Source organism: Lissotriton vulgaris, chromosome 10 (assembly GCF_964263255.1).
Source record: "Lissotriton vulgaris chromosome 10, aLisVul1.2, whole genome shotgun sequence".
Lineage (NCBI taxonomy): Eukaryota > Metazoa > Chordata > Amphibia > Caudata > Salamandridae > Lissotriton > Lissotriton vulgaris.
The window spans coordinates 63,612,371-63,637,930 of NC_141698.1; the positions used below are offsets into that span (position 1 = coordinate 63,612,371).

General features: G+C 46.4%; 1 protein-coding gene across 1 annotated transcript in view; it reads right to left on the bottom strand.

Moving 5' to 3' along the window:
• E4F1 (E4F transcription factor 1) overlaps window positions 1-25,560 on the bottom strand; it is a 225,520-nt gene that overhangs the window by 32,284 nt on the left and 167,676 nt on the right. Inside the window, exons 12-13 of the mRNA XM_086940476.1 lie at window positions 10,550-10,710; window positions 4,061-4,120 (exon numbers count right to left, since the gene is read on the bottom strand). Of these exons, the coding sequence (XP_086796602.1) occupies window positions 4,061-4,120; window positions 10,550-10,710 (221 nt within the window). The remainder of the gene's footprint in view (window positions 1-4,060; window positions 4,121-10,549; window positions 10,711-25,560) is intronic.

Consider the following 25,560-nt stretch of genomic DNA (forward strand, 5'->3'; position numbering starts at 1 on the left):
AGATGATGAAGCACAATCTCCGACGACTCCGCTTTGATCAGCCAGTCGTCCAGATAGGGGAATACAGGAATCCCCGATCTTCTGAGATGCGCCGCCACCACTGCCATCACCTTGGTGAAGACTCGAGGCGCAGTAGTAAGTCCAAATGGAAGGATCGCAAACTGATAGTGCTGCGATCCCACCGTAAAACGGAGATACTTCCTGTACGACTTCAGGATGGGGATGTGGAAATACGCATCCTGCAAGTCGAGCGACACCATCCAGTCTTCTTCCAGCAGAGCCTGAAGAACCTGAGCAAGGGTGAGCATCTTGAATTTCTCCTGCTTCAGGTAAAAATTCAAGATCCTGAGATCCAGGATAGGACGAAGCCTGCCATCCTTCTTGGGAATCAGGAAATATCGGGAGTAGCATCCCTGACCCCTTTCCCGCTCTGGGACCACCTCTATCGCACCTTTCCTCAATAGAGTCTGGACTTAATCCTGAAGGAGAAACAGATGTTCCTCTGAGCAATACCCTTGGCAAGGAGGGTAATTGGGAGGGAATTCCCGAAAGGGAAGGGCATACCCATTTTCTACGAGATTGAGAACCCAAAGATCTGATGTAACCGATTCCCAATCTCGTAGAAAGTGGGTAAGCCGGCCCCCCACTGGGCCTACATGATCCTGAATGGCGGATCTAGGGCTGCTTTTCTGCGGCTGGGGGGTTGGTGGAGGTAGAGGAGGAATTGGGCTGACGCCCTCGAGGACGTGCTCTCTGCTTCCCCCTGTATGATCTATACAAGGTATTCTGCTGCTGCTGCTGCTGTTGCTGCTGCTGTCCTTGTCTATATGTACGAAAGGAGCGGCCAAAACCTCTAAATTTCCTGGTCGTAGAACCTCTGACCTGAAGACCAAGAGATCTAGCCGTCGCCCTGCTGTCCTTGAACCTTTCCAAGGCCGCATCTGCTTTTCTCCCAAAGAGCCCCTCACCATCGAAAGGCAAATCCAATAAAGCAGACTGCACATCAGTTGAAAAATCGGATGACTTCAACCAGGCTGAATCCCTAGTGGCAACCGCCGTGCCCATGATCCTCGCCACAGAATCAGCAGTATCAAGCCCGCTTTGGATGACTTGACGGGCAGCCGCTTGAGAGTCAGACAAGGCTTCCTCAAAGTCTATAGGACAGTGGCCACATGTTGGGGTGTCATCAGGATTCTGAAAAGAATCGCTCACTATCTTTCCCCACAGGCACGTAAACAGGTTGTGATCGCCCTTGTTGGCTCAAGGCTGGATTACTGTAATTCACTCTATGCCGGGGCCAACAAGGGCCTTCTTCAACGCCTGCAGGTTGTGCAAAATGCCGCGGCGCCCTTCGTTCTGGCCCTGCCGTGGATGTCCTCTGCGACCTTGGCAAGGAAGAATCTCCATTGGCTGCCTATCCCTTTCAGAGTCTCTTTTAAACTTCTCTGCCTTACTTATAGCGCCCTGAGGGCTGGCCCGACTGATGCCTTGGGTTCCTTGCTCTCTAGGTATGTTCCAAGCAGATGTCTTCGCTCGCTAGAGCTTAATCAACTGGTAGTCCCACGCGCTAGGATGGCAAGATGGGGGAGCAAGGCCTTCTCCATTCTTGCACCTCAACTTTGGAACACTCTTCCCCTGGAGATCAAACTACAGCCTTCACTTGATCTTTTCAGGAAAGCTCTGAAAACTTGGTGTTTCACTAAAGCCTATCAGTGAGCTCGTGTTTCTGGTTGCCCGCAGCTAATTTTTGAGTTAGGCGCCTTGACGCCCACTGGGCATAGTTGCGCGTAGACAAATCACATTTCATTCATTCATTCATTCATTCATTCATTTTCTGCTATCCTCAGGAACCTTAGGGATTAATGAACACAGAGTCCATTAGAGCATGAATGTATCTTCCCATAAGGCAAGTGGCATTAGTAGATTTCAGTGCCATACTAGCCGAAGAAAGTCTTTTTAGCTATTTGGTCCTGTTTCTTGGCCTCTTTGTCGCCAGGCACCTGCGGAAAAGCCCCAATCGACTTTTTAGAACATGCAGCCTGAATCACCAAGCTCTCAGGAGACGGGTGTGATGACAAAAATGCAGGGTCCTCAGGAGCAACCCTATATCTCCTAGCCACGTTCTTGGAAACTGCAGGAGCAGAGAAAGGCTTTTTCCATACCTCCATAATGGGCTCCTTTAAGGCTTCATTAAATGGAAGTAAAGGCTCCACTGCCTGACTTGGAGAATGAAGAACCTCAGTCAGTAAATTCGACTTAAATTCGACAGTAGGCAAAGACAAACCCAAAAGTCCAGCTGCCTTCTTCATGACTACATGATACGGTTGAACATCCCTGGAGGGAGTATCAGATCCCGAAGGCAAAGACCATTCCGGGGAAAACTCGAGACCACTTGCCTCTGCCAGGTCGTCGAAACTGCCCCCATCCAGCTCACCTTCCTCCATGTCAGAAGAAGACTCATCAACCCTCTGTTGTTCAAGCAGACGTTGAGCTTCTCTTCGAGACCTGAATTTGACTCGAAGAGCAGCCGAATCCAAAGCCGAATCCGACGGCGCCAGAGCCGACTTCGGAACCGAATCCGAGGGCTTGGAAGGAGGATCCATAGACTTGCTTGGAGCCGGTGACGTCGGAGCCGGAGCCATCGACTTCGGGCGGGCCGGCGTCGATACCGGCGTCGACCCTGGTGGAGCTTGGTACTGCCACAGCGGACCCGGGGTTGGCATGAACGGCATGAATGGTGCCAGAGCATATGAGTGAGGAACACCCAAATTAAAGGACATAGGACCCATGGGACCCGAAGGCGCACCAGAGGGGAACCATGATCTAGAGAAAACACCATACATCGCGTTTAAAAACGCGGAAGGGTCCTGACCTGGAGTCGGGAAAGGTGGATGCTCAGGATGACCACGAGGTAGGTTTGAATCTGTTTCTTCAACAGGATTCGAAGACTCTCCCTCAACAGGAACTCCATCGGCGTCATCCGGAGTCGGAGAATGAGCCGGAGACTGAGCCGGAGTCGGATCCGGAACCGGAGTCGGAGAATGGGCCACCGACTCCGAAGGCGAAGCCTCACCTTCATGATCCGACACTTGTGGAGGAATCACCTTCGACTTCACCCTCCTGGGAGACCTTGATCTTGAACCAGACTTATCCCCTGAATGATGACGGGATTCATGCCTCCTCTTCTTATGTTTTTTCCGAGAACCGGAAGCGTGGTCAGACGAAGACTTCGAGGCCGACGCCTCACGAGACCTCGACCTGGATCTCGACTTCGATCTCTTCGAGTGCTTCGAAGACTTTCTAACCTTACTTGCTTTAAGCTTGGCCACCAGGAGCTTCGATTCCCACTCTCGAAGAGCCTTTGGATTCATCTTCTGGCACGATGAACAACCTTCAACGTCGTGATCCGAGCTCAAACACCATATGCAGTCTTGGTGAGGGTCCGAAACGGACATCTTCCAACATTCTCTACAAGGCTTAAACCCTGTCTTCTTTGTCGACATGACAATCGAGCAAAAAGGTCAGAGAATGGAGAATCGAGGAAACAAAGTAATAGGATACTAGAAGCTACAGAGTAACCCGTTAAACCGTTAGCGTCGACGACGCGGAAAAAAGGGAACTGATGTCATCACGCCGGCGTGGGCCTATTGTAGGCGTCGGTGACGTCAGCGGAGTCACAAGCGATGTCGTGTCTCTATGACGTCCGAGTCCACGTCGGCGCGAGGCTACAAAAGAATTTCCGAATGTTGCTGACGCAAGGGGGATATTCACAAGGTGAGGAATCCACACGGCAGATGTATCTATCAGAAACAGCTTGATAGCAGCACTCTTTTCGTAAATAAAAGTTGATCTAAGTTCATCTAATTTTTTTACACTGAGAAAAAAATGTACATGGTTTAAGGGGGACATGTGCCCCAAATAAGAAATTGGGTTTAGTTTTCAGCCACACATATTCTTAAGGGTATAAAACATTTCCTTATAAATGCACTTGGGTGTTTAGGGGAAAATTGCATAATTTGTCATTGCATTATCAAAACACTGAAAATAAAAGTTGACCTACCTTTTGTCTAGTTCGGTCGGTTGCCTCTGTTGCTGCTGCTCCAGACTCGTCTGTAGAAGCCTGCATAAAAAGTAATAACACATCAGGCTCTTGACTGGTCACCGGCTTTATATAATGCCGCACACAGCATGGTACTTCCAAGTGATGGCTGTGTAGTCTCAGAACAGTGTTGATTTTTCTGTTTTTGTAAAGCACAATACACTTGGAGGGGCTATTACTACTTCTAGGGAACAATCTAAATTAAGATACATGTTGTCTAACATCATGGAGTTTAACGGGCAATCATACAATTCCAAGGTGTGTCAGGTAGCACGAATATCAATATATCTTGACGCTTATGTTGCAAAGGCAAGATGAGAATTTTCAAAATCTAGAATACCAGCCAGGGAGTTTGCCACATCATGAAAGTAGGACTAAGGCCTTTCCCTGTGCTCTGTGTGTATAGTACAAGGGAACCAGTTGGGGGTGAGGGGAAGGAGTCAAAGTCCTAGTTGGTCTGGCGTGGTCGAGTCTTGCTGTCTGGATGGCTGATAAGACTGCAAGACTTAATAAAAATATCCTAGCGGGCTGCCATGTATCTAATTGCAATCTGAAAAGGTTTATACTTATAACCCAGCAATAGATGTGCATATATCTACCTCATATTTTCTGCCTATGTAGACAACAGCAATGTTTGGTGTGAAAGAAGAAAAATAATTAAGTGCAGATAAATCAAGTCAGAATTACCAAGTGACCTTCAAACCCTACAACATTCCTGTCAGAAAATAGGGACTCCACAGGAAGAATAAAACCCTAAGGAAAAAAAGGGATTGGAAACAATCTCCCATCTAATTTGAATAATGCAGTGACATTTGTGAAGCATTCACAAATTGTCTTCTATTATAATTTCTTTGAAAAAGGTAGAGTCGTGTTCTAATATCTTTTCCACAAAGTAGCAAAAGAAAACTAAGTGACAGTTGTCACAGTGCATGCTAGGATTGTGGAGTTTCATGGCTAGCCTCAAAATGACAGCAAACAGCAGGGCCCTGAAAAGGGGAACAACACTAGCCCTACAATATCAGTCTGCAAAGCGGGGGGCATAGGTGAGGCTGTAAGGAATCTGCAGCTAGATAGAGTCTCTACCAGATAATGCGTTACTGAAGGCAAGGATCTTGTTCATCTGATACAGACTTCTAGTTGCAGATTCCTTACCTTTGAATCAGATCCCTGAGCCATACAATCCCGGTGGTGGGTTGTAGACTCACATCCTAGACTAGGAAGTTTTGCAGGACTGAATGGGCAAAATGTCCATCCCTGCACACTTGACCATCAAGGCAGAAATGTTTTGATAACATGTGCAAGGAAGCCAACATCGCTGTATGACAGATGTCTTGGACTGGGACGCCCCGAGCCAAGGTCGTAGTCGCAGTCATTCCCCTGGTGGAATGGGCCCTTAATCCCTCATGGGGCTGCTTCTTCGCCAAGGCATAACATATTTTAATGCAGAGAATAACCCAGCAAGAGATGGTCCTTTTCTGCACTGCCCTTCCCTTCTTTGCTCCCGCAAACCCCAAAAAGAGTTATTCATCCACCTGGAACTTCTGTGTGGTCACAGTAAAACAAAAACGCTCTTTTTGGGTCCAAATGGTGGAGACGCTCCTCATCCTTGGAGGGATGTGGGGGAACAAAGAAGGTGGGTAAAGTGATGGACTGACCCAATGGAAAGGGGTCACAACCTTTGGAAAAAAGATGCCCTGGTGTGAAGCACCACCTTGTCCAGAAAGGACATAAGATAAGGAGGCAAGCTGGATAATGCCTGCAACTCCCTCACTCCCCGGGCCTATGAAATTGCCACTAAGAAGGCTGTTTTGATGGTTAACAGCCTGAGGGGACAATTGTGCGCAAAGGCTCAAAGGGAGCGCGCATCAGGTAGGCGAGGACCAAATTAAGGTCCCACTGCAGCATAATAAAGGGCGTGGGTGAAATAAGTGAGAAGGCCCCCTTAAAATCTTTTTACAATCGGATACTTCAAGAGAGAGGGCTGGGCTGGCAGCCGCAAAAAAGCAGACAGAGCAGAAAGATTCCCAAGAGAGTTCCCAAGGCAGAGCCCTGCTGGGCAAGGGTTAGAATGAATAAAAGGACAGTAGAAAGAGAAGCAGAAAGAGGGTCAATGAAACTTTCTGTACAGTATAATACAAATTTCTGCCAACGGCAGGCATAAACCGTCTTAGTGGAGGGCCGTCTGGCCACCAAAATAACATTACAGGCTTCGGGAGAAAGGTCAAAAACTATCAACTGCCGCCACTCAATTTCCACCCATGGAGGTGCAGAGTTGACTGGTTCGGGTGGAGAACCCTCCCCTACTGCTGCGACAGAAGACTCTCCCAAAGGGGCAGACTGATCAGAGGATCGATACTCATTCTCAGGAGCTCTGGATACCTGACTCTCCTTGCCCAGTCCGGAGCCACAAGAATGACTTGGGCGTGATCGCTCCTGATCTTCTTCAGAACCCTGGGTAGGAGTCGTATGGGCGGAAAGGCATACAACAGGCCTGAGCTCCACTTGTGACGAAAAGCGTTGCAGACACACTCAGGCCCCCAATTCCCTGGCTGAGCGACGATCCACGGCGCTTAGACCAATCACAAGGCTGCACTGCAACGTTTTGATTGGCTCAGGGGAGCCTGGGAGCCGGGTGCTTCCTGCTTCCCTGTTCCAGCTATAGACATAGAGGGACGGCAGAGGAGAGACCCAGAAATTGGGTAAGCTTTTATTTTTACCTACTCTCCCCCGCAACTGAACCTTGCTGGTCACAGTTGAATTAAAATAACCAATAAGGTTTGCAATGAATGGAAACAGTGAAATAGATTGCTAAGGGCCAATGTGGTTGAATACATCACTTCAAGATTTAGCGTTTGTGTCACGCCTATGACTGATGCCATATGACGTAGGAGCAGCAGGTGTCCTTTCAATTATAACAAGCATTTGCAATGCAATAGGTCTCGCGATTATGAGATTTAGAGCTATTGGCATTGTAAATGACAATGCCTTTTATTTGCGGTTTAAAAACAGAAACATAAATAAAAGTAATTGTCATTTACAATGCCAGTAGCTCAAACGCACGTAAATGCGAGACCTGTTGCATTGCAAATGCTCGTTTTTTTCTGGTAGGACAGAGTAAACAGTACTCCTCCTGTCAGACAAACATTTATACTCGCAGCCCCTAGACCCCCTCCTATCCTTTTCTGCCTATCGCATCACAGAGCCCCGCCCCTTCTCCCGCATAACTATACCACCTGGTAGGACACGTGTAAATGTGTGCATTAAACCTCCCAGAATTTTGTGTATCTTTACGACTGGTAAATCTAGCCTCAAGCTGTTATTCCCCGTTATATGGGACTGTATAGTACTGGCGTGGTGCAACCGCATGGTAACATTGTTCCCTATGCAGAATTCGCACCCCACCAGTGCAGTGCAAATCGTAATCTGGATGCAACCTACTGATGGTTTATAGGATGGGTCACATTTTAGCTGTTTTTCAAGAGAGATTGATTTTGAGATTGTAAAGCACATGGTTATCTGTGGTGTCTCGGCACATCCCTGTATCGTGAACAATACATCTTGTTTGTAGTGTAGTCTAAAAGCAAGTACTTTTCATTAAAAAGGAAGGTTCAAGCGCCACAATACATCTCGTTTGTAGTGTAGTCTAAAAGCAAGTACTTTTCATTAAAAAGCATTGGCATAGCCAATATGTCTCGCCTTTGGGACCTTCTAAGTGTTTAGTTATCCAGCAAAATATCCTTGGTGCAACTACATCACGTGTTGCACGACTAAACACTTATAAGGTCCCAAAGCCGAGACCTTTTGACTATGCCTATGCTTGTTTTTCTATGCAGTCTCTCCCCGTCCCTTGTGCAGGCTGTCCCCTTTCTCCCTGCAGGCCCCACGCTGCGACTGGTGCACGAGCCCTCTCCTCCCCAGTGCAGCTCCCCTGCTCTACCTACGGTTCCCGTCACCAAACTTGCTGCGTGCCCGGCAGCCGGCGCATACCTACGGGTACGCAGCAACCGCGCACCTGCTAGTAATGCAGCGTCGTCACATGGTTTGGAGGAGGGACGCGCTCCTCGATTCTTCGAAGAAGTCAGTGTGGGTTGAGGGCTTCATGGGAAGGGGAGAGACAGTCGTCCACACTGGAAAGCAGGCATACCGGAAGAGAGGGCGGGGTCTACATGCAGGTCACCAAAACGGTGGGAGGTGGGGGCTGTTGTATTCAGGGACCCGCCCGGGCTTGTGAGTCATGTACGAATGCGATATTGCGAGTGCAATGGAGAGGACGCAGGGGCAGCGCTGCTTCGTTGGGGTAGCTCCTTCATCGGAGCGGCCTCGGTACACCAGCCCCCACGAAGCCCCCTCTCTCTCTCAGGGACATCTTTACCTCAGTCTGGGCCCCGCGCCGTCCTTTCTGGCGGGCAGAATCTCGCTCTATCCCCGGAGTCGCCTCGAGCACCCGAACAGCGGCACCGTCACCTAAGGACTCTGCTCTCGCTCTCCGACACGCTAACCATCTTTTCGACCCCTAATGCATCTTCTAGAGGGGAGGATAGAAGTTGTGCGCATCGCATTCTCTTCACACTGCACCTCGATGAGGCGCGGAAGGCTGTGATCATGCCCGATATTATAAAATAACAAAAATACCAGGCCAAAAGATGTTTTTTTTATAGCGCTTTGCTGCAAACGGTTACACTGCATATTCCTAAACATGGACAGAGCCAAATATTCATCTCGAACGCTCAATAGGAACAAGCTTCCTATTTGCCTGCGACGCCCCCGTGCCTCCGGTGACGTAGGCAGCACTGGGCCAATCCTAGCGGGGCTCCTCCGGACACGGTGGCCTGCTAGATGGTTGCCATGACAATATACAAGGAAATTTTGTCAGGGTGCCGTAAAGAAGGTCACCCAGTCCTCGGGAGGCGGGATCGAAAGTGGACAAATCAACAAAACACAGGGAAGTTCCAATGGCAGGCCTCCATTTCGCGAGGCCTGCCAATGGAAAAAGGGGGCGTGGTTTCACGCAGTACTGAAATCCCCCTGTTCACAATAGGTCTTTGCCTGCAGCAGCGAATCATGCTTTCTTTTTGACAATGAAGAGTCCTTCGAAGACAATGTTTTCTGCGAACCATGTTATTCTGTTTTGACTGCTACTCTTTCAATGTTGATGCATCTTTTCCTCGATCATCCTTTGTCATGGATTTTGCTGGGGCCTTTACCTTTGGGGTGTCCTTTTCAAAGGATCCAAGGGTACTTTTCTGTCTTGTCATGCTTGCGGTAGTCGAGTACTTTGAAGCCAATGCTGCCTTTGAAGATTTAGAGTCAGATTTTCATTACTCGGGTAAGATCTTCAAGGGCGATGTGTGTCTCTGACCTCTGTTTGAGAAGTGTTCTTGCCCCTTTGGTCGGCATCCACGATCTGGATGTCTTCGTCCGTATCCCCTTCTGGACCTTCGGTGACATTCTCCGCATCATCGCTGGAAAGGTACAAGTCTTGCAGAGATGGAGCGGGATGTTGGCCCTGCATGGTATGTTAGGCTATTCTCGGTCACTGTCTTACCCTCACAGTCTTTGGGGTGAACGCTGAACAGGCATTGCAATTTTCACCACGGTGATCTACCTGCAGGCAGAGGTTGCAGATCGGGTGCCGGCCCACCTTGGCAAACTTATTGTGGCAGTTTTTACAAAACCTGAATGAGACTTCTCTATCACCATGTACACAGAGCGCCCTGCACGTACATTCTCAGGAACTGTTGTGGAGGATACCTTGTTCTGCTCCCAGAGCTTCTCCAGTGCCTTCTTCTGATGTCTTCTTCACTCCAGTAGACCTTCGACTAATTTTTCTTTATTTTCTGCAACTTTTTCCTTCTGATTGTTCGAGAGTCTTCTGCACGGATCCACTCCCAAAGGTGGGGAAAAAATGATGGCAATCAAAGGTGGGAGCTTCCGGAGGGACACCAAATGGAGGTATATCGACACCCACTGACAAAAAACAAAGTAGAAGACAAAGGTTTTTGGGGTGAATTCCAGACCCAACCACTAGATGGCTGAATAATGCACAGCATGTGAATCCAGAAAAGATTCACGCTGAAAAACTCCAGGTTTTTCTTCATTCAGTGCCTCTCTCCATGAGTGAACATCTGGAGACTTCCTGCTTTCTCTCAAACTAAATCATGTTTGAATGTGGTAGACAGCATAGTCTAGTGTAGCACAAACTAAAAAATTAATACCTTCCAAAGAATTTTGTCTGATTTAGTCAAGCACAACAATACCACTAGCACCCCCATGTTTAGGGCCATTGGTAGGCAAATCAAGAAACCCTGCACTCCCTTTGCCACTGGTGCACATTTTTCAAGAGCGAGCAAGCAAAACATCTCAGGTCACAGAGTTATTTAGCAATTCTAACAAGCAGAACGGGTTTGAAAAGAATGAGAAATAGGCGTGCAAGTTCTTGAAGCACTTTACCTCTATAATGTACTCCTGAGTATCCGCCACAACAGATGAAAACTCCACCAGAACTGTATTAGGATCCTCAGAGACAATCGTTTCTGCCATGCTGTCAGAGGACTGATTTTCTTCAGACACCAGTACTTCTTCTACATCTTTAAGTGCAAGTAGACAGCCACCTAGGAAGAAATTATGAGGGTCATGTGGACAAATGTTAAAACACTAAAAGGTTTAGGTAAGCCTAATTTGAAAAAGTAAATGTATTTAAACCAGATGTCATGTTGAGTATTCAGCAAATAAATTCCATCATGTAGGAAATGAAAACAAGTTACTTACCTGTAATTTTGGTTCTCCAGTATTGGTAACTTTCAAAAGATTCCCATTGCTTGGATCATTCCCCGTCGTCGAGATGTGAGTCCCAGTAAATAAATAATACCAAAGAGATCGGTACAAAAAAAGAATAAGGCCTAGGCCTCTTCTCATTTTGTAGCATATCCATCTCTTTTTGTAAAAGAGACCACATAAAACGAACAGCCAATCATAACAGCCTCACCCAATAGAACCTTCCTGAGAGAGCCTCAGATATTCGTAGCCGTTGTGTGACAGTATAATAGAAGATGCTGAAGGCTGAGTTTTCCCAGGGAAGGAGGGTCGGTGCATGGGAATCTATGAAAGTTACCAATACTGGAGAACCAAAGTTACAGGTAATAACTTTTTTTCTGACTCCAGTATTGGAACTTTCATAGATTCCCATCCCTTGTATCAGAATAGCTAGCAAATAATAGAGAAAAACAGTTTCCCTTGGTCAAATATCTAAAGAATTGAAGCCCAAATATTAATTCTGGACACAAAACTCAATTTTGATGCAAACATAAACAGCACTCTATGTAAAAAGGTAAACGATTTTATTAAAACAATATTTTCATAATTCTAAAAAAACACATACACAAAGCTTAAAAATCGAGTTTCTCACTCTTTACATTGCTCATTGAGACATTCTAAGAGAAATGTTGATCCTACAGTGCAAGCACAATTTGTGTGAACATAAATGTTAAAAACATGTATAAAAGAGACACCTATAAATATGCTCTTGTTCATACAATATACAATAAACGAGGAGGGGAGAGAAGAAAGGACACAGACATTCACGATTTGTCATATATTAGTGCACATTATATCCCTCTGTGTTACTCAAACCCAGACTTGTCTTTCTTTCAATATTCGTGGGGTGAGTTGGGTTATTGAATTGTGCAGAGAATGGGCGTCGACGCGTTTCGATGGACTCATAGGATGTGGGCCATCTTTTTCAAGACACAAGATTTTACTTCTCTCCTGTTTGGCACTGGGTGGTTGCCTATGATTGGAGACCCTTATAACATGATCCTAGTTAGCTGCATTCTGATGGAGTCTTTGTCTGGTCGGTCTTTGCATTGCAATTATTGTATGCAGTCAGATCTGCTCTTTCTGCAGTTTCTCAGTATCTTAAAAAGCACACCTTCAGTCAGCAGGGAGAAGTGAGTAGACAGCAGTCTGTTTCCTTGTATTGACCACGTTGACTGCTTTGGATATTTTGCCTGCTGTCAAACCTCGTCATAGGCTGTGATATCCGTTCTTTACATTGTAGCCCGGTCTTTATGAGTTAAGTATCCCAGGGTCGGGTGCCTGCGAATGATACACGCGTTGCAGTCTAAAAACGGGTGTCTCGCGTCCCCGATCTTTTTGAGTTGAGGGTCCCAGGATCGGGTGTCTGACACTGGGGCAGTCGCTGCGGTCTAATGCCGTCGATTGTCCCGGCGTCCCTTGGTTTTACGGAAATCTCGATCGCGCACCCGACCTCTTGCGTCTGTCGTCTGTTCTCTTCGATACCTCTCGGCGTAAGTTGGTTCAGAATAGCTAGCAGTCAGAACGCACATTTTGTGTAAAAATAAATTCTTATAAAATCTAGCAAGATGCCTCATATCCATTAACCCCTTCTGTGCTGCGCGAATTTTGCTGCGGTGCTGAACGTTCCATTGGGCCTATGGAACCATGACAGAACGGTTCCGTCATAAGCACAGGCCAACCGACGCTCATGACGGAACCGTTCCGTCATGAGCATGGAAGGGGTTAAAGGGCAAAACACACAAGATGATGGACGGAATGTTGCACAATGGCAAAACATTCAGCTGTCTTCAGCCAGGATAGCTTTTCTCCAGTGGCTTAGTGAGCACGGGACCCACGTCTGGGCATACCCTTCCCACATAGGGTGAACAGCAAAACACACAAGATGATGGACGGAATGTTGCACAATGGCAAAACATTCACCCCCCAGTCACAGATCTGGGTTTAATCCATCGTTATTTTGCTCACCAAGCCACCCCAGTTCAGACATGGCCATATGCAAATCAGTCTTGACACTGTGCCTCATGGGAACAGTCCAGACCGAACTGCCAAGCCATGTCTTCCCTGGACCGGAATCAAGCATCCTAGGACCGGTTTCTGGCCATCAGCCGTCTTCAGCCAGGATAGCTTGACTCCAGTGGCTTAGTGAGCACGGGACCCACGTCTGGGCATACCCTTCCCACATAGGGTGAACAGCAAAACACACAAGATGATGGATGGAATGTTGCACAATGGCAGACACAAATTATCCATAGAGAAATGGCAATAGAATAGCAAATGAACATCAAGAGTTACAAAATGTGCGAATAACCAATAAAAGGAAGGAGGGTTGGTAGGGAAAGCTCACCACTTATTGGACGGGGCGCATTCTTAACCTGCAATGGGGAATTAAAGGAATGCAGGACGAGATTGACCCCAGAAGGGACTTGTAAAGGCGAACTGAAAGTGACCCTTTTCTTTGCAGTCGACAAGCAGGGGTCATCCATTTGAAGGGAAAGCTTTGCAGCAAGATGTGCCCATAATGGCCCCCAAGAACCGGGCCGACTTGGACGGGCACAGGACTGACTTCTCCGTGTTGAGCTAGAGCCCCAGGTGATGGAAGAGCTGTGTGCATGTTCTGACAGCCTCTTCCGCTGCATGAGGAGACAGAGCTATCACCAACCAGTCGTCCAGATAAGGAAATACTTGTAGCTTCTGTCTACTGAGAAAAACTGCGACAGGAGTAAGGACCTTTGTGAAAATCCACGGAGCGGATCCGAGTCCGAAAGGCAGGACCTTGAATTGAAAATGGCTCTTGGCTACTGTAAAGTGTAAAAACTTCTTGTGGGCAGGATGGATGGGGACATTAAAGTATGCATCCTCGAGGTCCAGAGTGGCCATGTAATCTCCTAGATTGAGGAGCCATAAAATGTCCTGTAAGGAGACCATCCGAAAGTTTTATGAGATAGGTGTTTAGCTTCCTCAGGTCTAAAATTGGGCGCCATTTCTCTACGGTCTTTTGAACAAGAAAGAACCGGGAATAGAAACCTTTTCCCCATTGGGATCGAGTGACCAGTTCTATCGCTCCTTTGAGAAGTAGTTGGTGGGCTTCTAGACATAGAAGGTGTAGATGTTTGTATTCAGTGGCGCGAGTGGCGTAATTGCCCATTTTGGAGTGCGATATAAAAATATGACTTCAAAGGGAAGAATGTCAGGTGCATTGTTATGGTCCGAGTCTGGCAGGAAAATGGAAACTGGAATTGTGCTGCCCCTTAGGATTTTCTAGCAGCACCAGTGTTTGTATTCGGAGTTTTTAAAAAACTGTATAGTTATGATAAAATAATAATTGCAGGCAATAATTATTCGCTAATAATTGCCTGTACCACAGCACAGTCGTATCGCATCTCTTGCAAAAGTGTTATAGGAGGGGTTCAGTTCGGGGGTGGCCTACGATCTATATAATTATTCATGCTCCTTAGGTGATTCATTTGTAGTGTTTCGCCTTGAGCACGCACCAAGGAAAATGAACACTAAACTTTTCTAAATGGAGAATAGTCCATTTTCAGTTTTCTCTCATGTACTCCTCACTCGTGCAGTGCCACCCCATGAAGGGACTGTAAAAACGTGTCACATGTTTACGTTAGTCTTTTGAAGCCAGTGGAAGCTGATTGCTGTCAACACATGTATCTTTTTACATCAGCATGTGCTTTTCGCTCAGAAGTCTATATTCAAACAGTGCAAAACTAGAGATGTTTCCAGTGAAATTTTTGATGCAAAATTCTTAGGCAAACTTAAAACCGATCCACGGTAATGTAAGGCTAGATGGCTCGCATTGGAGACATGTGTTTCACATTCTTTAAATGCCGTTCAGTCATACTTCCAGCACTTTGTTTTTGACCGACAACCCTATGTCTCTTCTATCTTTCTCCTGGCAGCCTGCGTTTCTAGGGTGTATACTGGTAAAATGAAGTGAGACATGTGCAAGTTAACTTGCATTGCCGTAAGTGTTACATGAAATATCAATTTCTGGTTAGGCTCCTGGATATCTTCAGTAATCAGCGCCTTGCTTACAATTTAAGAAATAATGAAATAGCCAAGGATAATGCACATTTTTCAATGTGGACATTCGAGTGAATGTAAACAGTTTTCAGCAGTTTTCCTCCCAAGGGACTTTTCTTCTGTATAGGTCATAATACTTCGTGTACCAGTTGGCGAAACTGCATTTCTTTGGTTTAGCCTTTCGGTTTGGTGTATAAGAACTGATTGTGGTTTCTAAAAAATAAAAACAAATAGTGGCTTCTCATTAATTGCTGAAGACCTCACACACAGGCGTTTCTGTACCCTTTTGAGAATATTTTTACTTTGTCAAATGTATTCTGAAACCCTGCTAGTTCAAGCTGAGTTGTTGAAGACCTTTTCATCCGGGTTTCAGTTGCACGTGGATCCTTCCATGACAGCAACATACCAACTTCTTGTTTTAATCTCTTCTTCCATCGTCTCTGTCTCTATCTCGGTGCCTCTATCCCTCCCTTCTTCCTTTCGTCCCCTCTCCACCCCGCTCGCTCGTTTATGCCTTACTTACGGTCGCTCTCACACACTTCCTTGTGCCCTATCTTTGGCGTGTTTTAATTTCGCCTCTCTCGTGCTTTCTTACCGCATCCCCCAACGATCTCTGTTTGTTCCATGTTCATAGTTTTGTAGGCCAGCACTCCCACTTCGGGGCATTTCCTGAAACGAGAATATAATTTGTGTGTTCCCCACTGCGAGCCTCGCGGGCGGGTGGACAGCCGCAGAGACAGGATTGAGACGGAAAAGGAATATCCCATTAACAACTGGGGAGTGCAGGAATGCGGACTCAAGACTGAGGCCAGCAGCTGATGAATAGCTCGTCCAGTGGTCTCCGCCATCACATACACACAACCCCCCACCCCCCACACTCACAACCCCCCACTCACAACCCCCCACACTCACAACCCCCCACACTCACAACCCCCCACCCCACACACTCCCCACCCCACACACTCCCCACCCCACACACTCACAACCACAGTCACAACCATCTATCCATCACCCTCCCTCTATCTATCCATCGCCCTCCCTCTATCCAGCGCCCTCCCTCTATCTATCTATCGCCCTCACTCTATCGCATCACCACAGCATCACTCAGCACCACCACAGCATCACTCAGCACCACCACAGCATCACTATGGGGCACCACAACATCACTATGCGCCACCACAGCATCACTAAATGCCACAGCATCACTCGTTGCCACCACAACATCACTCAGCGCCACCACAGCATCAATCTGTGCAACCATTCAACAACTGGTTCAAATAGGTTCTCTCAATGTTTCAAGCTTTATTACAAATGTCACAAAAAGATAATATTTCACTTCAGTTCTTGGATTTTCGTCACAATACAATACACTGAACATAATCTTCACAAAAGTTATTTACAAAAGTTTAAGCTATTGCCATTATAAATTACAATCTCTTATTTAAGTATTAATTATTTTAAAAAAATTAAAAGCCATTGTTCTTTGTAATATCAATACATCTCAGACACGTAAATACAACACATATTGCATTACAAATGCTAGAGGTGTCACATTTGTGAAAGTTATAACTATTGGCATTGTAAACGACAAAGCTATTAATTTCGCTATTTTCAAAACCAAAACATAAATAAAAAAAATTGTCATTTACAATACCAATAGCTCAAACTTTCCTAATGCGAGACCTATTGCATTGTAAATGCTTGTTTGTACCTATCTCTATGGTATTTTGTATTTACCGGGACTCCCATCTCGACGATGGGAAATGATACAAGCCATGGGAATCTATGAAAGTTCCAATACTGGAGTAAATATATATGAGGTTCACAAAGCATCAGTAATAGCCTTGCACAACTCACCAAAGGGATCTAACCGCTATATACAAAATAATTATGTAAAATGAAGTTTCAAGAGACTCTACAAAAGATAACTGTGCTCAAGCACAATTCTTGCAAACAAGTTTCTACGCCAGCAATAGATTTGCTATTCTATACCTAGAACAGACTACCAAGAAGCAAAACTTCTATGAGAACCGAGAGTTGCAGTATTAAAGTGTGGCACAAAGTCACAACGCATGATCTCCTTCACCTGCCCTTTGAGGAGGACGGCTAGGGAGTAAAAGTCTATGCCATAATACTTACCAAACCTATAAAATGATCACCCAGTAGCGGACCTTGCAATTCTTTAGTGTTGTGACCTTCCTCAATGTCTGCTGTGGCTGCCTTTCCACTGGATAGAGAGGACTTTAGGCCTAATCAGTAAAAGTCAGCGGACGTTTTGTAACGGTGTACAAAACAGTCCTTCTAGCTATGGATGGCATGTGTGATTCTAAGCCAGTGAGTATAGCTCCACATTTGACAATTCATTGGACTAGGTCTTTATTTTGTCGTTGCCATACTATAAAACTATCTTACAACTATCTTACAATCCAAGGTCTGTTAAAATATTTTTCCAAGACAGGACAGGTGTGAGAAGCACGTTCAAAAAGAAACTACATGACAAATGTAAATGACAGAAACAATATTGGCCTGGAGCAAAGAGGAGAGTTCTCAATGATACCCTGTTGTGAGGGAAAAAAGTATACGTTTCGAGAGTACAACAAGCTTCAAGCTCATTAACCCCATAGCTGAAGACTATAGTGGTTTCACTAAAAAATGATAAAATGCAGCTTTATGAAAGGGTGACCCAATAATTTGGATAACACTATTTAATTCCTCACAGGAATAGCAAATAAAGAGGCCTGTTAAATGCATTTGCAGTACTCCCTAACTGTAGTTCAGTATACTAAAAGTGGCAGAAAAGTATGGCACTATTAGTCAAACCGAGGAAATACACCTTTTCAGCACACTTGAGACAACAGAAGAACCTCTTCCACTTGGATGAGATGGTTAATCTGATGGAAAAGTACTCCTTACAAGGTGGTCATGCAGTCCTCTGGAAGATTAAGGTAGCTGTATTTCTGGGACTTGGGAGTCAAGCTCAACAATAGTGTGTTGGGCAGTAGAATATTGCTTGACATTCTGGAGAAGAGATCCAATTTCCTCTGTAGCTTTACACGTACTATCAATAAGTGTAGAATTCTTTCAATGATAAGGAGGGATCCACAATTGCGGACATGGGAAAAGCGTATGGAAATGATGCTGATCATTGTATCAAAAGGACATTCACCCGTAAGCAGGGGTTCTGGATATCTGGATGTGCAGTCTGTTATTTTACATTTCGTTTTGTCACCAACAAGTCGAGATCCAACATTTCTTATGATGCAAAGAAGTGGAGAAGCATTTTATGACTGAGCATCCACTAAAGTCCTTCTAAAGATGCTGAGCTTTTCTGCTGTGCAATGCTGTGGGCCTCTAAGGTGTAAATGTCCCCCAACAAGAGCCAGTGTCAGAACTTTAATGAGACCTAGGTCTGCAAATCTTAATTGTTCATTTTAAGTTCATTTTATACCTTTTAATGAAAGTTTCAATTGATCAGTCAATTGTCACATTGTAGATGAAATGCATCTGAAGGCTGTTCGCATTGACAAGGGTTTGGCGAATGCATTCAGGGCAGACTTAGGTCCAATATTTAAGCCTTTCCACTGATCGTCTTTCTTGCTAACTTGGAATCAAACTGTGGAGGCAAACTGATTGTGCATTTGCTTGGCTGTTAGAGAAGTGGTGAAGGGTGAGGGAGTGGAAGTTTGGGGGGGGGGGGTGCGGGGGTGAAAGTGTTCAACTTTTTCTGATAGGCTTGCAGTACTGGTAGTACTGTCATGAACTTTATCTTTTCCCTACTGGGTATGACCCTTCTCGGATTACATGTACCCATCAAGCAAAAGGGAGATTGCATGTTTAAAACAATGCACATTTAGTTTATATTATTCTGTTGGGCAATGTGATAATTGAGTTTGCTTGAATATATTCAAATACTTTATCTAAACACTGAATATTCTGTTTTATATTATTTATTATTTATTTCTGAAGACTTTCTAGAAGGTTAATAACGGTTTCATTTAAGGTTAAAAAAAAACTTTTCCCCACGTGAAGATGGGATTGGTCGTGCAGAATCATATCAGCTTCTAACTGAAACAGCTTCAAACTGAAGGCCACTGGGATGGCAGGAACTTAATCAGTGAAGCTGGCCTTGCACTAAAAGTACAGCAGGGTTTGCTACTATCTTGAACACAAGTCTTATTGTTCAAACCGGTATGCAGGTGTGAACCGTCTTAAACTCTTAAAAGGTTTTTATTTTTGGCTGTGCTAAACTTAGATTATCACATAAAAGGAGAAGAATGGGGGTAGAATTGCTATTAATGTACAATATTAGTAATGTTGGAGTCTTTCCTTTCATTCACACATTTGGTAAACATTGCAGCTGGAATTTTATTGGTCTTTATTGCAGTTTCAATTCATATCATGTGCACCTCAATAGTGCTCTGGGACTTTAGCACCCCTATAAGTCCTTAGTTAATGGTACTCCAAGTACCTATGGCAGGGGTACTGAAGTGGGTCCCTAAGGGCTGCAGCATATTCATTGCAGGCTGCGTGACATGATGAAAACCAGGAGTTAAAACACGACAGGACAGTCCTGTGAGTCATGCCAAAGTCACTGCATCTAACATATGTAAGTCACCCCTACAGTAGGCCTTTGAGCCCCAAGGCAGGGTGCATTCTATTTTGTTTGAGAACATATCTACGTGAGCAGATTTGTTCCAGTGATGTCTAGTTCTATTACTAGATATTGCAATTGATCAGGGAAGCCATTTTACAAGCATGTGCTGGACCACTGGTGAAAAACATTTCCCCAGATACATGATGGCTTCACTAAAAATAGGAATGTTTGGTATCAAACATCTTATTAATAACACACACTGATGCCAGTGCTAGATTATTTAATACCAGAGGGCACCTTAGATGTGCCCCCTGAAAACCTACCAGCCACTGGTTCGCTGACTGACCTGTTTTCAGCGTGATACTAGAGATACGTTTCTTCCCACCCTCCCCGACCCCACCCACCTTCCAAGGATGAGGGCCTATGCTCTCAAGTGGTCAGAAACAAAGCCTGCTTGGGCAGAGGGTGTTCACACCCCTCCCACAGGATGACCTGCATATTAGCCTTCTAAGGCAGAGGAGCTTCAAAGAGCGTTCCACTTTGGAATACAAATCTAGCTTCTCTCACAGGAAAGTATGCAGACTCCCTTTGTCCAGAGCCCTTTGGCACCTGGGCAGGGGGAAACATTAGCTATGCAGGAGGCATGTTGCACTGTCAGGCAGGGCACACCTCTAGGGTGGCCAAGTATGACATGAACACAACTTTAGAAATTCCTTGATTTTGTGTGTGGTGGAATTAGGAATTTTGGGAGAGGGTGGTGCCCACTCCCCATAGGCAGTGGTCATCTAGTGCGTGTAGTGACCCCAGGGGTAAGTAGCCCATTGGCTACTACCCCTCACTCCCCTTAACGCCCCTAAACTGGGTATTGAGGGGACCCCTGATACAGAGACCTCAGATTCAGATGGATCACGAGAAGGAGTGGACAAAGAAGAGTCCTGTAATGAGAACCAAGGAATGACGACTAATTTGACGCCAACCCTGTCAGCTGTGCCCAACCATCATGGAAGAAGCAGGCATCTTTCCTGCCGCTGTGCATTTTCCAAGAAAGCCAGAGGGCTGCCAGTGCATCTCCAATTGTTCGAAGAACTCCCTTGGAATAGAGGAGCTACTCACCTGCAGCCCAGGCACCAAAGACGTATGGTGCTTTCTACAGAGCTGGTGCTTCCCAGTCAGTCTAATGAAGCAGCTCCCCAGGTAGATGACCCTGTGTTGCTGAAGGTCAGATTGGTCTCCCCATCGAGTGGGAGGACACCAGGACCAACCAAAGCTGCAAAGGACAAATACTCTGGTACCGGACACCTAGCAGCAGCCAAGGCTTGTTGTGCCCAGTCCGGACACCAACGCTATGGAAGACCGACCTGCACATTGAGGTACTTCAGGGACAGAGAGATCCAATTCATGAGTGGCCCAGCTGTCCTGTTTGCCACTCTTGCAAAACAAAGACCAAGACAGGCGTCTGTGCCCACAGCCACCCGATGACTCAAAGTACCTATGCACCAGTGCCAAGTCCAAGGGAGGTGATGGTGCCAACGGGGTCCCTAGACCACAAGAGCTAAGCCTGTGCTTGGGTTTGCCAAGACTGGACTGGACTTCCAGTCACTGCCTGCAGCTTTTTTCTGCAGGCCCCCCTCCGACCGTAAAAGACTCCCGCACTAGAATCCAACCCCAAAAGACACCACTTCACCGAGGACCACAGCCCGATGAGAAATGGACCAAGGGTGCCACTGTGTGCAAAAGACGCTCAAGGGATGAGCGCCCCCCCCCCCCCCCCTCCGCCCCATAGGTTCCCCCAGCGTCAGCTTGTAGCCTCTTTGTAACCAGACCATTCTTCCACTGAAACGAATGGGATACCCAGTGCCTTGACACACCTCTGCACCCGGACGCCCCAGTGTTTCCAGAGGTGACCTGTTGGTGTGACCTTGGATCCGGCCAATTATTCACATCAAGTCCAGAAGAACAGTATTGGAAGTCACTGAAAAGTGCCCAAATGGAATACATGTTTTTCCTCTATAGGATAACATTATTGATCCAAAAATTGCACTTATAGTCCATTTTTTAAAGCTGTAAAAAAAAATTGATAACTCAAAAACTACTTACCAGATTCGGATCTTGGTATCTCAATTTATATAAAAAAGTGTTATTTTTATAAATTGGAGTCGGATTTCTTAATTGAGTGTGTCTCTGATTTACTGCCTTTGTGTATGCAATAAATGCTTTGCACTACCCTCTGATATGCCCAACTGCTCGCCCACACAACCACAAAAGAGCACATGAGGTGTCATTTGTGCCTCTGTAATGCCTATGGGGTTTGCCTGGACTCTACAGAGAGTGCCTCTTTATGGTCTACTATATAAAGAGCCAGCTTCCTACAGTTACTTTTCACAGCTGTTCACGCCAGAAGTGCAGAGTCATGAAGAGCACGGACCACTGGTGTGTCAAAACTAGGGTCTTAAAAGGGGCCATCCATGTCCCTAGAAATCCGTTCGCAGAGCGCGGAGGATGGGTGGGTCGTTAAGGAATCTGCATCTAGACAGACTACCAAATAAGGCGTTACCAAAAGGTAAGTAGCTTGCTCTTCTGATAGAGACTACTAACGCAGATTTCTTATCTTAGAATAGATATCCAAGCACCACCACCGGCGGTGGGTCTGAGAACCAATTTCAAACAAGAAAGTCCTACAAGACCAAACGGGCAAAGTGCCCATCACTGCGGACTGGACTGTCCAGACAGTGATGTTTGGTGAACGTGAGCAGGGAAGCCCATGTTGCTGCCAAGCCAGATATCCAGGAACAGAATTCCGAGTGCTAATGCAGTGGGTGCCCACTTTAACTCTGGTGGAATGAGCCAGCAAACCTTCAGGAGGTTGCTTCCTACAGAGCATGGCCCATCTAGAGATGTTTTACTTTTGCACAGGCCAACCATTTTGGCACCAATGTACGCTCATGAAGCGTTGGTCGTCCACCCAGAACTCTCGTGTGTGGTCAACGGATAACAACAAGGCTCTTTTTTGGTCCAGACAGTGGAGCCACACCTCTTCCTTAGAGGGATGTGGAGGAGCATAAAAGGTAGTAAAGGTGATAGATTGGCCTACATGAAAAGGGGTAACCACTTTTGGTACAAAGGAGGCCATTGTGTGTAAGGCGGCTTAGATATGGCCTGTAGCTCACTTACTCTGCGGGCTGATGTAATTGCCACAAGGAAGGCTGTTTTCAAGGTGAGTAGCCTGAGGGGACAATGTTGGAGGGGGTCAAAGGGAGAGCACATCAAAAAATTTACAACCAAGTTAAGGTCCCACTGAGGCATAATGAATGGAGAAGGAGGGGAAAAAGATGAGTAAGACCCTTGAGGAACCTCGGTACAATAGGGGACTTGAACAAAGAGGGTTGATCAGGCATCTGGATGAGAGCAGAAATGGCAAAGAGATAGCCCTTAATATTTCCCAGAGCACAGCCCCACTGGGCAGGAGAAAGAATAAAAAATCTGAACTTCAGAAAGGGGGAGTCAATAGATTTTTCTGCACAGCATGCCATAAACATTTTCCAAAGGCAGGCGTACACTGTCTTGTTGGAGGGATGCCAAAACGAAATGATATACTTTAGGAGGAAGGTCGAAAGCGGTCAATTGCCACCGCTCAATCTCCAGGCAAGAAGGCAGGGTCAGGTGTTCAGAAGCTTGAGATACTAGACTCTCTGTGCCCAGTCCGGAGCCACAAGGATGACTTAGGCCCAGTCGTTCTTGATCTTCGTGAGAAATCTGGGTAGGAATGGTATGGGCGGAAAGGAGTACAGGAGGCCTAAAAAACGTCTTGAAGTGAGTGCCACCTTGGAAACTCCAGCACGCATGCAAGGCATCTTCGGCTAAGTTTGTCCGCTTTGGCATTCGGAGAACCGGTCAGATGTTGAACCACCAGAGAAATGTCCTCGCGTTCCAATCATGTCCAAAGAGGAAGGGCCTCTTGACAAAGTGTCCCGACCTCGCCTGGTTTGTTGCAGTACCACATGGCAGTGTTGTTGCTGTGAACACTTCTACCGGCCTTTCATGATGGAGGGCAGAAAGACTTTAAATTCCAGGTGGATCGCCTCGAGTTATAGCATACTGATGTGGAGCCTGGATTCCCCCGGGGACCAGAGTTCTCTGATCTCAACCTCTCCCAGATGGCCACTTCATCCCAGGAGTGACACATCTCTCACTACTTTGAGTCAGAGGCAGAAGTCTCTCCTTTCCCCCAACCACATCTCAATCTAGGTTCGTGAGCCAACACTGTAGTTTGTTCACACTTCCCTCCGAGATCTGGATCAGCTGGAGAGATTCACTAGATGCTGCGGCCACTGGAACTTCAGGTCGCACTGCACAGTCTGCATATGGAATATGGCATGTGCCAATAGCAGGATGCAGAAGTCCACGAGGCCCAGCAGCCTCAGAGTCAGTCTCACCGAAACCCAGGATAGAGGCTCAAATATCTGTATCAGAGCTTGTATATCCTGAATTCGCCACTCAGGAGGATAAGTCTGAAACTGTAGTGTGTCCAGAACAGCCCCAATGAAAAGGAGCGTCTGAGAGGGAGTCCGGTGCGACTTCAGTACGTTGACAGTGAACCCCAGTGAGTGCAGAAGGTGTGCGGTAGCAAGCTGTCTAAGTAGGAGAAGATTGGATGCACAGATCGCCACAGATGAGCTGCAATCATCGCCATCACCTTGTTGAACACCAGAGGGGAGCTGATAAGGCCAAAAGGAAGCAAAGTCAATTGAAAGTGCAGTAAACGTCAGACAGTGCCTGTAGGCAGCTGGCTCTCTATATGGTATATAAAAATCAGCTGTATAGCGTAAAGAGTCCAGGGAGTTCCCTTATGAGTGGGCAGAGGGATTGCTATTGCAATCCCAAGGCATTCTGTTAGGGGGTAGTGAGGTTGAGCAGCTTTATGCTTATTACAGAAGAGTGCAGGACATCTGAAAATACACACAATGGTCAATAAATAAGACACGACAAGTAGGACATCCAACCCAAATTATAAAAATAGCAAGTATCTTTCTATATGTCGTTCAGGTAAGTACATTTTTAAATATTCATTCTTTTTAGGTTAAATTGTCGACAGTGCAATTTCTGGGAGACTGCAATGTTATCCTATAGGGGGAAAAGTCAATGCGGCATCCAGGTATAGTACAACGACTTACGGGACACTGCTCCAGGAGCTAAGGTGAGGGGTGGGCAAGGTCCAAGGCAGCACCAGCAGAGCACCAACTGCAGCAGCTCTAGGGCGGCCAGGTGCAGAGGTTCAAAACAGCGTTGGGAGCCCAATGTTTATCTATTGACCATGGTTGTGACAGAAATATGCTGCAGGCTTCACCTGGGCAGCTAGTTGGGCTAAACCAACAGGCTCAGACCTTACGATACTCAGGGAAGTAGGGACACTGTTGGTCTACTTCTCTATGGCCCAGGGGTGATTGCTGAAGAGGTGCCTGTAGGCGCTGGGTTTTCTTATTGGGAGCAGTTGCCATAGAGGGGGACCTGGTGCAGAGGCTGCAGGAGACGTTGGGGAGTTTATGAGAGGTGTCACCACATGCGCCTGTATCTGGAGGGATGGGGGACCATGCTGACACAGCTGGTCTACTACAACTCGGGCTTGCAACGACAGGTGCAGTTGTGTCTACAGGCGTGTTTCTGTGTTCAGGGAGTCTTTTCAAGGGTCTTTGAATGCCTGCAAGATGCAGAGAAGCAGGCCAGCTGCTTCTTGGGAGGTCTTGGTTCCTGGGTGAAGTGTTGGCAGGTCTCCTGGACTTAGAGGACTCAGCAGCTGCAGGACAATTCACTTTTGGTGCAATGGGTGAAGGCAGGCAGGCAGGGTTGGCGCCAAGTGAGTTGCTGGATCCTCTGTTCTTGCAGGATGCGACTATTCTCATCCTTTTTGGTCTTTCAGGTTGGCAGGATGTTGTTCTGGTGGCAGGGGCTTTCCTAAATACAGAATTTAGGGGGCGTTCGGGAAGTGTAGAGTAGTAGCCAATGGGCTACTGACCCTTGG